This window comes from Podarcis erhardii, assembly GCF_964252035.2.
Source record: "Podarcis erhardii genome assembly, chromosome: 5".
NCBI lineage: Eukaryota > Metazoa > Chordata > Lepidosauria > Squamata > Lacertidae > Podarcis > Podarcis erhardii.
This window is the reverse complement of record NC_138509.1, coordinates 12,727,799-12,742,229: the sequence shown is the minus strand read 5'-3', so window position 1 is coordinate 12,742,229 and position 14,431 is coordinate 12,727,799. Positions and strand designations below refer to the sequence as shown.

Genomic DNA, 14,431 nt, shown 5'->3' with positions numbered 1-14,431 from the left:
GTAAAAGAGTTGATGTGAAACAGGAAAGAAGAGGTAAAATGTGCAAGGCAGGGAGGGATGAAGATTAAAATATTTTTTGCAGGGGAAGCCTTAAAATTGCTGCATATTATTTTTCGCTAAAAAATAGAAATGGATTTATCAACATTTCTTTCCCCTCTTGCGAAGCCTTCACCCTGTACTTGTGAGGAGTGCGGGAACTGCAGTGGGCAGTGTTGGTGCAAAGGAAGGTTTGCGCACTTCTTTCACAGAATCTGGGAATGGGAAGGGACCCTGAGGGTTGTCCAATCCAACCCGCTGCAACAAGAGATCCCTTTCTGAGCAGCAGCAGCAGAGTGCATTTAACCTGTAAGGTTTAAGTGCTAAGAATCAAGGCAGCAGCCACAGGGAAGGAGGGTCGGGGGCTGTGATGGCAGAGAAGGGGACATGGCAGGACCCAAAGGTTAGAGCATGGGTAGGCAAACTAAAGGGACACGGGTGGCGCTGTGGGTTAAACCACAGAGCCTAGGGCTTGCCGATCAAATCCCCGCGATGCGGTGAGCTCCCGTTGCTCGGTCCCAGCTCCTGCCCACCTAGCAGTTTGAAAGCACATCAAAGTTCAAGTAGATAAATAGGCACCACTCTGGTGGGAAGGTAAACGGTGTTTCCGTGCACTGCTCTGGTTTGCCAGAAGCGGCTTAGTCATGCTGGCCACATGATCTGGAAGCTGTACACTGGCTCCCTCGGCCAGTAAAGCGAGATGAGTGCCGCAACCCCAGAGTTGGCCACAACTGGACCTAATGGACCTTTAGGCAAACTAAGGCCCAGGGGCCGGATCCGGCCCAAAGGCCTTCTCAGTCCGGCCCACGGTCGGTCCAGGAATCAGCGTGTTTTTACCTGAGTAGAATGGGTCCTTTTATTTAAAATGCATCTCTGGGTTATTTGTGGGGCATAGGAATTCGTTCATTTTTACCCTCAAAATATAGTCCGGCCCCCCACAGGGTCTGAGGGACAGTGGACTGGCCCCCTACTGAAAAAGTTTGCTGACCCCTGGGTTAGGGCTTCTATATCATTATGGTTCTTACTGGCACTGGTTGGAGTGCAGAGACATAAGGAAAGATCGTATTCCCTCCTCCAAACCCACCCATGTCCTGAGATCTTCAGAAGAGACCCTTCTCTCCATCCTGTGCCCTCACTGGCATGCTTGGGGGTGGGCGCGGGAAAGGGCCTCCTCCCACACAACTTTGGAACTCCCTGCTTAGGGAAGCTACGCTGGTTCCTTGCTTGCTGCCTTTCTGCAGACAGTGGAAGATCCTTCTCCGTCCACCTGGCTTGGGGAAACTGACTACTTCTAGTGAAGGGGTTGGGGGTGTGCTATATCGATTGCAATTCTCTGCGTGTTTTTAATATTGAATATTCTATTTTAGAGCCCCCCTTTCTATGATCAAAATATATATTTGATATTTATTTCTTCCCTTAACTGTTCTTATTTTTAAGCCACCTATACGCTGCTTGAGTGTAAAAATAAAATAAAATCAAAAACTCTGAAAGCAGGTATTTAACTTTAAACATGCGGCTTTGATTTTATTTTTAATTTTGCTTTTGTATCTGGCGACCAAACCACCGGTGTTTGTTACTGTCATATACAGTGGTACCTCGGGATGCAAACGGGATCTGTTCTGGAGCCCCGTTCGCATCCAGAAGCAAATGTAACTAGCGATAGCACGTCTGCCCACATGCGCGTCGCTTTTCGCCGCTTCTGCACATGCGCGTGACATCATTTTGAGTGTCTGCGCATGCGCAAGTGGCAAAACCCGGAAGTAACGCGCTCTGTTTCTTCCGGGTTGCTGCGGAGCGCAACTCGAATGCGCTCAACATGAAGCATATTCAACCTGAGGCATGACTGATATATATATATATATAGGCAGAACCCGAATATATTTCTAATGTAGTTGTTTCAAGGGAAACTGCATTGTTGTTATTGCTGCTGTTATTTTTAAACACACACACAAATTATCGGTCGTTCTTTCTAAACAAATATATCTATATATAATTAATATATATAATCTATATATAATTATATCATCTATATATAATTATTGCTAGTTATTTTAAATAATTATTGTGTGTGTGTGTGTGTGTGTGTATATATATATATATATATATATATATATGTAATTGTTTAAAATGACTAGCGATAATTATATATATATTTGTTTAAAAATACAGTTACAGATAGGTAGCCGTGTTGGTCTGCCATAGTCAAAACAAAAAAATTCCTTCCAGTAGCACCTTAAAGACCAACTAAGTCAGTTCTTGGTATGAGCTTTCGTGTGCATGCACACTTCTTCAGATACACTTCTTCAGATACACTTCTGAAGAAGTGTACACTTCTGAAGAAGTGTGCATGCACACGAAAGCTCATACCAAGAACTGACTTAGTTGGTCTTTAAGGTGCTACTGGAAGGAATTTTTTTGTTTTGTTTAAAAATAGCCATTTTATATATAATATGCAAAATGTGTGTGTGTATATCTATCTACCGTTACTTTTAAACAATTTTATATATGTGTGTGTGTGTGTATATATTTGTTTAAAAACAACAGTAGCAAGGACCATAACGCAAGTTCCCCCTGAAACCGTTACATTAGAAATATATTGGGTTTCTGCCATTTCGCCTTCGGACTGACTCTTGCCCAAGGCAACTCCCCGGAGCCGTTCCCCTCGAGAAGCCCGCAGCGCGTCCCTCTACCCTTTTTCTCCTCTGCTATCTCTCTAGGGATTTGTTGCCTCGGGAGTTTCCCGCGAAGGCGCCGCTTGCTCCCCTCTTCTCGCGATATTTGGAAAGCGCGCGGTTTTTTTTTTTCCTCCCCCCCTGCCCGCTCCGCCGGAAGCGAGGCGCGAGGCGTTCGAAACCCGGCGCGAGTCAGAAGCGGCGGCGCGATGCCCGTGGAGGAGGAGAGCGGCGGAGCCTCGTCCGGGAGCCACGCAGGTGGGGAGCCGCCAAGGGAGGCCGGGCTGCCTCCTCAGGGTCCGGCGGCGGGGGGGCGGGGGGCGGGGAATGTTTATTGCGGGCTGAGGGGTCCCCTGAGCATGTGCAGAGCGCTCTCCGCCTCGCCCGCCCGCCCCCCCCCAGCAGCAGAAAGCCCGGGAAGAAAAGCCCAGCAGCAGCAGCAGCAGCGCCCTTCTTTTTATCGCTTATTATGGAGGCGAGGCTGCCTCCCGCAAGGTTGCCCCAGAGCATGTGCAGAGTGCTCTCCCCTCCAAAAATAATAATAATAGCAAAACAAAACAAAAAAAACTCGAGAAACTATCCGAGCATCGGCAGCGCACTTATTTTTTCTCATTTATTGTTCTTTGCACGCCGCCAAAGCTTTGGCTCGATGGTAGCTTTGGAAGCCTGGAGGAGCTATATATATATATATATATATATATATATATATATATATATATATAACTATATATATGTGTGATAGGAATTTTATGGTCTTAGATATATGGCAATGTTCATAACCGCACATACATGGATCAGCACAGGAAGGCCAACCTGGAACCATTTTTTTTTTTTTTTTATAAAATATTTATTAGGGTTTTTTATAAAAGAAATACAAAGATAATAAACAGCATTGCTTTGTTTTAACAAAATTTCATAACTTCTTGGGACTTCCTCGCGTCTCCCGCTCTCACTTACATCGTTAATAAATTTTTCCAAGCAAATTATCATCTTATTTGCAAATTTATAACCACTCAATTCAATATAGTGTAACAATTCTCCAACAAATTTTTGTTTCTCTTAATCTCATTTATCGTCAATTTCCGATCCAATTTAGTGATGGCCAATTATTTATAACCAAGCATCCTTATTAACATTCCTCTAAATCACAATATTTTTGTAGATGGACCCACCAGATGGAAGCCTGGAGGAGCTCTCTCTCTCTATATATATAACTATATATATGTGTGATAGGAATTTTATGGTCTTAGATATATGGCAATGTTCATAACCGCACATACATGGATCAGCACAGGAAGGCCAACCTGGAACCATTTTGATTCCTAAACTGAGCAAATGTTTCGCTGCATGGTCAAAATGGAAAAGCCTCCCCATTGTCTCTTCCTTCACGAATCCTGTCTTAGTCTGTGTTTGAATAAAGGTGTGAGCCTGTGACCTGGCCCAGGAAATAAGTATTTTACCACTACAAAAGAATGGCCAGGCTCCCCAGGCAATCCAATCAAGTAACCTGCCAGACAGGAGATAAACAAGGACAAGAGAAAAACAACATTTAAATTTCTGTGATGTAGGTGGGATGTATCTGAGGGGTGGTCTTAGGTTACACCCCTTCTGTGATGTATGCATAATATTTCTGGGGGTGGTCTTGAGGATGGGAATTTCAAAAGTCTTTATAAGCCCTTGCACAGCAATTTTGGGGGTCCTCCTCCTCTCCTGCGGGTGAGGGGAGCACCCTGTTGCAACAGATCAATAAAGATCAAGCTTACTAGCTGCCTTGCTTCTCAATATTCTCTGGTTGGCCTCTGTTATTTTCTCCTACCAATAGGGAACCTATGTAAGGACTCTATATGGGCTCTTGGATAACTAACTTAACTGTGTGTGTGTGTGTGTGTGTGTGTGTGTATAATATAAATCTGTATCTATATCTAAATATATCTATATATCTAAATATATTATAAATATATTATATATTATAGTAAGTATATTATATAAATATATATTTATACTATCTATATATTAAATATAAACATATATCTATATAGATATGCGAGAGGGGGGAAGTCAGAGAGGTGAAAAAAATACGGGGCTGGTGTTGGTTGGTGGGATTTTAACCTCCTTCATGAGGATAAGTAAGAATTTAGCAAAGTAGGGTGAAGCTTTCCTCCCCCCCCCTCCAAAACACAAACAAACAGAGAAGTTTGTAGCACTGATCCTCAAGCCAAAGTACAACTTTTACTATGCTGCTATTATTTTCCACCTCATTTCGCTTTGTAGCTGGTGACCGGTATCCATTACTTGTTGTTTGTATTGTTCTTCATGAACACTATATTATAAAGAGACAACAATGGAGGTCAACGGAAGAATTTGGGGAAAAGATGGTGGCAAAGGGATGGAGGTCTTTTAAGATAGAGGATTCAGGAGCTAGAACCAACAAGTACTGTGTTTTATGTATGGTGTGTGTGTCTGTGTGTGTGTGTGTGTGTGTGTGTGTGTATAACACATAACAAGAAGCAACAGGTACTGTGGGGGGGGGGGTGTATACACACACACACACACACACACACGGGTGGCACTGTGGGTTAAACCACAGAGCCTAGGACTTGTCGATCAGAAGGTTGGCGGTTCGAGTCCCCGCGACAGGGTGAGTTCTGTTGCTCTGTCCCAGCTCCTGCCAACCTAGCAGTTCAAAAGCACGTCAAAGTGCAAGTAGATAAATAGGTACCGCTGCGGGGGGAAGGTAAACGCCGTTTCCGTGTGCTGCTCTGGTTCGCCAGAAGTGGCTTAGTCATGCTGGCCACATGACCTGGAAGCTGTACGCCGGCTTCCTCGGCCAATAAAGCGAGATGAGTGCCACAACCCCAGAGTCGGCCATGACTGGACCTAATGGTCAGGGGTCCCCATATATATATATATATATATATATATATATATATATATATATACACACACACACACACACAAACACACACTCTGCTGCCCCCTCCCCCGGCCTGCTTTTATTTTTGCCCAGGTTAAATTGTGCCCTAGACCCATGTTAGCGGTTTCCTAGTCATGCTTGTCTTGTGTTTTTGCTCAGGACACCTGCAGGAAGACATGGGTGCAGAAGCTGGAGCCACCGAAATCACAGCAGCGATGTTGCAGGAGGAGAAGCAGCTTGAGGCAGAAGGAATAGAAGAGGAGAGGCAGATAATGGAGAAGGTAAAGTGTGTTTGCTGCAAGTTGACTGAGGAGAGTTTGGGTTTAAGGGGGGTGGAGTATGCAGTTATTAATAAACAATAACTAGAAATCCTTTTATTTGAAGTATTTGTGTCCTGCCATTCCTCGTAAAAGGCTTCAGGGCAGCTCGCAGAATAACCCAAGACATAAACTTTATACAGTGGTACTTCGCAAGACGAACGCCTCGTAAGACGAAAAACTCGCAAAACGAAAGAGTTTTTCGTTTTTTGAGTTGCTTCGCAAGACGGATTTCCCTATGGGCTTGCTTCGCAAGACGAAAATGTCTTGCAAGTTTGTTTCCTTTTTCTTGCAAGTTTGTTTCCTTTTTCTTAAAACCGTTCATTCACTTCGAGGAGCAACTCATAGCACGCGGTGTGGTAGCCTTTTTTGAGGTTTTTGAAGACTTTGGTATTTTTGAAGCTTTTCCAAAGTCCGTGCTTCGCAAGACGAAAAAATCGCAAGACGAAAAAACTCACGGAACGAATTAATTTCATCTTGCGAGGCACCACTGTAATAAATAAGAAACACAGCTTGCGTGGAATTAAAAGCAGTCACAGCTGGCTTTGTGACTATGCTGCAGTCCAAACCAAGGTGATTTTTAGATACTTGTTTCAACTTGTAGGTTGAAAAATTTGCTGTAGGCATTGGAAGTGAGCTCCCTTCTACCTGGTACTGGCTTGTTGAAAAATTCCCATAATCTGTTAATCACTTAAGAACCCAAGAAGAGCTGGATCACACCAAAGGCCTCTCTCCCCTATCCAGCATCTATTTCCCCCGCAGTGGCCATCCTGAGGCCAGTGGTAAATCATGCCCTTAGTTATCACTTGCATGATGGAAATACAGTGGCACCTCGGGTTAAGTACTTAATTCGTTCCGGAGGTCTGTTCTTAACCTGAAACTGTTCTTAACCTGAAGCACCACTTTAACTAATGGGGCCTCTTGCTGCTGTGATGCTGGAGCGTGATTTCTGTTCTGATCCTGAAGCAACGTTCCTAACCCGAGGTACTATTTCTGGGTTAGCGGAGTCTGTAACCTGAAGCGTATGTAACCCGAGGTACCACTGCAGTGGGTCATATCTAAGGCTGTGTGCTCAGAGCTCGCACAATGGGACTTGCATTTTGTCTCTTCCCCCAACCCTCTCAAGCAGATTTCGAGGATGTGCAGGGGGCTTCAGAGGAGAGATGAGGAAAGTTCTGTTGCACATGTAGAATTGGAGCATTTGATACAGCGTAAAGTTCTAGGTTATGGGACGCAGGTGGCGCTGTGGGATAAAAACCACAGAGCCTAGGACTTGCCGATCAGAAGGTCGGCAGTTCTAATCCCCGTGACGGGGTGAGCTCCCGTTGCTCGGTCCCTGCTCTTGCCAACCTAGCAGTTTGAAAGCACAACAAAGTGCAAGTAGATAAATAGGTACCACTCCGGCGGGAAGGTAAACGGCGTTTCCGTGCGCTGCTCTGGTTCGCCAGAAGCGGCTTAGTCATGCTGGCCACATGACCCAGATAAAGCCAGATGAGTGCCACAACCCCAGAGTCTGTCACGACTGGACCTAATGGTCAGGGGTCCCTCTACCTTTTAAAGTTTTAGGTTACTTAAGAAATTTTAAGAGATTAACATAAAAGTGTAGAATGGAGTACCATCTTGTCCCTTCGAACAGCCCCATTTACAGCTACCTCTGAATGTTCTGGTGGGTCCACCACACATGCTCCAAGCAGCCTAATTCTTCAAGCCACTCTTAAATTGAGGATTTTCTTCCCTTCCTGTTCAAGGCAGTGAATGTAATAGAGCTGGTTTAGCAATGTGACCATAACTTACCCAAAATACAGAACCAGAAAAATAAAGGGGCATCGTAAGACATTTTTCCAAGGACAAAATTGTCACAGCCTTTCATTTTCTTAAGATTTTTTGGGACATACAGCCGATATAAATACAGTGGTACCTCAGGTTAAGAACTTAATTCCTTCCAGAGATCTGTTCTTAACCTGAAACTGTTCTTAATCTGAAGCACCACTTTAACTAATGGTGCCTCCCACTGCCGCCACTGCGCGATTTCTGTTCTCATCCTGAAGTAAAGTTCTTAACCTGAGGTACTGTTTCTGGGTTAGCGGAGTCAGTAACCTGAAGCGTCTGTAACCCGAGGTACCACTGTAGTCTGTAACACCCCCCCCTCTTTTTTGACTGAAGTGTCTAGTGCTTAATATAAATTATTTCCTTAAGAAAATGGGTTACTCTGATGGTTCCCCTACTTTCTTGGGCCCTTTTCTCCAAGGATGGAGGAGACGTTTTAAAGAATGGGAATAAAATGTATGGCATTTGCGGTTTCCCTTAAATTTGAAGCCTGGCTAGTAAGCGTGTGTTCAGATGCATCCTGCTTGCTAGGGCTTCCATCATTTAGATTAAGGAAATGTTGAGTAGTGTAATCTGGAACTTTAAAAAGGCCCTACATAAATTGATTGAGACAGCTCTTCCATCATGACTAGTGCTGTCCCAGAAGGTGATGTTGATTAATCCTTGCACTATGGTTGATGTTGTGACCCAGGTACAATTATTGTAAAATACCGCATTTCAGATTTAAATTCTTTGGGGCAAACTCTCCAAAGATCCTTTGAAAAAAAATTTGGTTGTGATGAAAGACAACAACCAGGCAGAGGGCCTTCTCGGTAGTGGCGTCCGCCCTGTGGAATGCCCTCCCACCAGATGTCAAAGAGAAAAGTAACTACCAAACTTTTAGAAGGCATTTAAAGGCAGCCCTGTTTAGGGAAGCTTTTAGTGTTTAATACGTTATTGTATTTTAGTGTTTTGTTGGAAGCTGCCCAGAGTGACTGGAGAAGCCCAGCCAGATGGGCGGGGTATAAAAAATTATTATTATTACTATTATTATTATTATAGCAACAACAAGGTTCATCCCTTTAGAAAGAGGAGGAAAAGGCGTCCAACAGCAGCACTAGCTGCTTTCATCTTATTAAGGCCTATGGTTAAGCTGACAAATGCAAGCTTCCCATACTCTGTTTAACCCTCCTGGTCCCTTTGGATCTCTTGTTTGTATTCCAAAGGCAGGGAATTTAGAGCATAACTACAGCAGGTGCAAAACGAGTAAAACCATGGCTTCTCATCAGGAAACTCTGTGGGCAGTTTAGTAGTTTGAATTCTCTCAGGTTTAACACAGGTATATTTCCAATACTTCTTGGGGAAAGCTAAAGAAGAGTTGAGTAACCTCGGTTTAATATTGGTTTCACTTTCTATTGACAATGTGCTGTGCATTTTAATGGCTGCAATAATACCACACCAAGTTACTGCTGATAATGGCTTCTTGTTTGTCTCCTAGGCTCGTATGTCCTGGGACAGAGACTCAACTGAAATGCGCTACAAGAGGCTTCAACACTTGCTTGAGAAAAGCAACATCTACTCGAAGTTCTTGCTGACCAAAATGGAACAGCAGCAGCTGGAGGTAAGTGTGCTCTAAAGTTGGAAGTGAAGAAGTTAGACTTGTGTGTCTGATAAAGTACATTTAAAAAGTAGTCTGATGTGAGCCTCAGGTTCACATGCCTGCCCCTCTGGCTGTGAAGAAGGGTTGAGAACCTTCCAGTTGCCTTTATGATTAGCCGCAGTTTGTTTTTTCCTGAATTGAACAATGGTTAGTTTTAAATATTGTTTGTTTGAAACAAGCCTTCAAACAATGGGTTATGAAGCTGGCTTATTGCAGCAAACCATGGTTAATATTTACCAAAGTTTAGAACTCGGGCGTTGATGCAGTTCTCAGGACATCTTAGCACAGCCATTGAGAGGTATCCGTAACATTTTGGACACTCAGCATTCATCATAATAAAAATGAAGCTATTTCTATATTTGGTCTCCTTTTTTACTTGTGTAGACTCTTGAAAGTTCAATTCTTACGCATAATTTCAACAGCATTCATTTAACACTGGCTCTGAAAGTTGCAAAACAGTACATGAAGCAGGGTAGATTTAGAGTGTTGTTTTAAACTTTTAAGGGGCGCGGGTGGCGCTGTGGGTTAAACCACAGAGCCTAGGACTTGCAGATCAGAAGGTCGGTGGTTCGAATCCCCGTGACAGGATGAGCTCCCGTTGCTCGGTCCCTGCTCCTGCCAACCTAGCAGTTCGAAAGCATGTCAAAGTGCAAGTAGATAAATAGGTACTGCTCCAGCGGGAAGGTAAACAGCGTTTCCGTGCGCTGCTCTGGTTGTCCAGAAGCGGCTTAATCATGCTGGCCACATGACCCGGAAGCTGTATGCCAGCTCCCTCGGCCAATAAAGCGAGATGAGCGCCGCAACCCCAGAGTTGGCCACGACTAGACCTAACGGTCAGAGGTCCCTTTACCTTTAAGCTTTTAACAAGTCTGCTATAAGGTCATAGAATGGTTTGTTTCCCAGTATCACATTTAAATACGTTAAATTTGTTTTGCTGTCCAAACATTCCCTTCTTTCAGATACCCACCTGCCTGCACTATTTCCTCCAGTATTTACAGAATATAGAATGTAGATGCACTGTCTCAAAATGCCACAGTAGTGGTTGAGGCGTAAAACATGCTTGCCTCTTAGTGTAAAGAAATAAAAGGAAACCAATTCTTATTTGCAGAATGGATGTTTCACAGCCATTGGGTGGCAAGTGGAATATTTCCTTAACTTGGTGGCAACTTTCAGATCTGGACCCTGGATATAAACATGTCAACATAAAATGCCTGTATTGAGGAGTTTAGAGTCTTTTTACTTGCAGTTAATAAGATTGGTAAACTGTTGTGTGCTTTCACCCTTGTTCTTAGGGTGATTGGACATTTAAATCTGTTGCGGTATTTTTCGTCCCAGTTTTAAAATGCTTGAGAGATTTGGTGGATAGAAACATGTGTGTTCTTTTTCTTTCTTTAAGGAGCAAAGAAAGAAAGAAAAGCTAGAAAAGAAGAAAGCATCACCAAACACTACAAAGGTAAAATAATTTTCATTTGGGAAATTCTTTTCTTTAGGGAAAGGTTTCTTGGGTGATAGTGGGAGAAAGTTAAATCCCTGGGTTGAAGGAGATATGAGGGCCTTAGTTACCCAGGTGGGAAATGGGTAATTTGACCCTGTTGTTTCTTTTGGAAGAACCACAGGGGGCTGGAAGAGTCCATAGCCTGTGGGCTCTGCTTTTCCTAACTGTTCCTGGGTTTTAAGCTTGTTGCTGTAGCTGGACTGCTTCTTAACAGCTTCGGTTGGCTAAACCATCTGCTGGAAGATAGAGACTCTACTACTTGAAGACTTCTAGATATGTTCTGTGTGGGGCTGACTTTGAGAAAAAAGTATTTCTGAAACCCTTTGGCTATGCAGCATTGGTCATGCACAAGAGTAGACACATTAAAATTAGTGGGTTGATACTAATTGGCCCTACTCAGAGTGTGATGCTAGGTTTTTAATTTTGTTTGCATTTTATTTTTTAAATAGGTCAACTACTGTTTGATACAGTGAAGCAATATTTGTTTTAAAACATTTATATTAAAGAGAGACCCTTGTGTGTACATAAAATTCTGTTGCAAATGCTGGTATGTCCTCTAGTTTCTGACCATACTGCAATACACTTGTAGTGAGATTGTTGTTGTTGTTGTTGTTGTTGTTGTTGTTATTAAGTCTTATATAAAATATAAGCTTGTTAATGGTTTTGTCCTAAACGCTTTGCTTCAGAATGAAAATGATGGAAGAGAAGGCAAATTGGGTAAGACTTATCAAATTCTTAAAAAAAACCTGTTGTGTTTTTGCTGTTAAAAGTTCAGCTGCTGATTCCTGTCCAATATTTTGTTGCAGCTGCAAAAAAGAAGAGAGCCAGAGAAGACGAAACCTACAGTATTTCGGAAGTCATATCGAAAGAGGTAAATAGCTAGGGTGAAAATCCACCAAGGTTATTGAGTGATTTTCATGGCTATGTGGATATTTTTCCTGGTGCAAGTCTGTCCAGTAATCAACTCTGAATTTTCAGTTAGGTAACATCTTTACAATATCTGTTTTAAAGGCATAATGAGTTGAAAGGGGAACCCATGTTATCAAGGAGATATCACCATTTATTTTAATACAAGGTGCATTCTGATTTGGGTAGAAGAGCTGGCATTCTTAAAATACAGGCATAGCTGGGATTTGATCCACTTGCCTTAGGAGGTGGTGTCTGTACCTGGAGGGAGCCTAAAATTCTATTTTGTTTCTTCCTTCCTACCTGCATGCACGGGCATGTTCCCAGGAAGCGCAACAGGATGTTGAAGCTATGAGCAGCCTGGGCATGCCTCCATAAATCTGTCACGGCCTCCCTTGCTATTCCCTGTGTCCTGGAGCAACCTAAGCTAAGCAGAGAGAGAAAAGTGGATATGGGAGATGGAGGAGGAGGAGGAGGAGTAATGATGATGATAATAAATTTTATTTATACCCCGGCCAAGACCAGGCTCAGAGCGGCTAACATCAAAGATATATTAGCAGTCACCCCCCCCAACTGTATTACCTGGGTTATGAAGGCGCCTTAAAGACGTTAAAGCAAAGATTATGGGATAATGCGCACAGTGACTTGCGATCTCAATCACACGCAGTCTAATCACACCGGCCTAACTACTGATCTTATATGAGCCTGTGAGAAAAGTTGGGGGGCCACTTTCATACAAGTTCTTATAAGGAGAGAGGGGGAGTCAGAATGGACCCTGACCAAAGGCCTGGCAGAACAGCTCCGTCTTGCAGGCCCTGCAGAAAGATGTCAGATCCCGCAGGGCCCTGGTCTCTTGTGGCAAAGCATTCCACCAGGTCGGGGCCTCTTCTGGAGAAGGAAAAAAAAAACACCTTGGGAGAAAGTGACTGCTTCCAACAGGTTCTGGAGGCAAGGTTTGTTCATTGGCTTCTTGTCTCCTCCGGTAGCTTGCCAGTTCTTGTCCTGCATTCAACAGGAGAGAAAGTGTTTGGATGCTGTGCAACCTCTCGTTGTACCCTTTTTGGCTTTTTGTTCTCAACATGTCCCCTGCGCCAGGCAGGTCATCTCTCAGAAGGGAAGATTGGAGCCCAAGTTCGTTTGCTTGGTTGCAGAGAGATTGAGCAGAGGGATCCACTATCTGCAAACCTGGTGGAGGAGTGGAGATTCAATATGCATTCCCTTCTGGGAAGCTTGCACCTTCGACTCTATGGTCCTTGAGAGCCATGCTGGATGTCCACAGCACCCTTTGTTCAAAGTGTGGCCGCTGATGGCAGTTGCCTTGCCCATTATCTGGTGCTTCTGGCCCTTCACTGGATAGCTCAGTTGGTTAGAGCATTTGTGCTGGTAACGCCAAGCTTGCAGGTTTGATCCCCACATGGGACAGCTGCATCTTCATTCCTGCATTGCAGGGGGTTGGACTAGATGATCATGGGGTCCCTTCCAACTCTATGATTCTATATAAAGAAGAATCTTTGTTTGCATTAGCCACTAGCCATAGCAATAAAATAAAATAATAATGTACTGAAGATAGAGGTAAAAACTTAACTATACAAAATGCATTTTGGAGGTTTACATCAATAATCAAATAATAGATCTTATTCTAATTGTCCCTGCTTAAAACCTTGCAGTTTTGCTGTCACCTAATCATCTTGATCTGCTAAAAGAAAAGACACAGTAGCAATGGTTTAGCAACCCGACATGGACAATAATAGAGGGGTAATAACCTGACTCCTCAAATCTTTATAAAGAGTGCAAGCCAGAAGCACATGAGCCACTGACTTAATGTTGCCATCTCCACAGGGACATAACCATTTCCCCAGTGGAATTTTTTGAAATCAACCCTCAAGTACAGCCAAAGGCAATATAGTCAGTCTTGCAAAAATGAAAGCGCATCTGTATTTTGGAATTGTTAAATTTCGCAAATAGGGTGTCAAAATGACTAGGTAGAAAATAATCATACCATGGTCAACATTTCCTTATTGTGGCCAGATAATTCTGTCACTCGATATCATATAGTCTAGTTAAATTATTTGCTTTACTGAAGCCCAGTGTTAGTAACTGTTGTGGTGATAAACCAGAAAAGTAAAGCTTTTGGTTGACAATTTTAGTCCCAAGCGCTCTCATGACAACCTGGCAATACTAAGGGTAGTACAGTGGTGTCTTGCAAGACGAAAATAATCCGTTCCGCGAGTCTCTTCGTCTAGCGGTTTTTTTGTCTTGCGAAGCAAGCCCATTGACGGATTAGCGCTATTAGCAGTTTAGCGGCTTTTAGCAGCTTAGCGGATAAGCGGCTTAGAAAAAGGGGGGGGGGAGGAAAAAAAACCCGCAGGAACTCGCAAGTCATTTTTGTCTTGCGAAGCAAGCCCATAGGAAATTCGTTTTGCGAAGCACCTCCAAAACGGAAAACCCTTTCGTCTAGCGAGTTTTCCGTCTTGCGAGGCATTCGTCTTGCGGGGCACCACTGTAGATCAGTGGGGTTTAAATTTAGGCGAAGCCAATAATTAAATGTCCTACGCCAAATCTGTAATTCGACAGAGGGGAGGTTAGCCTCTAAGTGCAATGAAGCATTTGGAAGACAGGATGGAA

The 14,431-nt window shown here is 43.5% G+C and overlaps 1 protein-coding gene across 1 annotated transcript in view; it reads left to right on the top strand.

The window, feature by feature from the left end:
• The first annotated feature begins 2,857 nt into the window (after positions 1–2,857).
• The window catches only part of HELLS (helicase, lymphoid specific), a 34,588-nt gene continuing 23,014 nt past the window's right edge, over positions 2,858–14,431 (top strand). The window contains exons 1-6 of the mRNA XM_081864269.1: positions 2,858–2,966; positions 5,782–5,903; positions 9,244–9,366; positions 10,802–10,858; positions 11,587–11,617; positions 11,707–11,771. Coding sequence (XP_081720395.1) covers positions 2,918–2,966; positions 5,782–5,903; positions 9,244–9,366; positions 10,802–10,858; positions 11,587–11,617; positions 11,707–11,771 — 447 coding nt within the window. The 5' untranslated portion in view covers positions 2,858–2,917. The remainder of the gene's footprint in view (positions 2,967–5,781; positions 5,904–9,243; positions 9,367–10,801; positions 10,859–11,586; positions 11,618–11,706; positions 11,772–14,431) is intronic.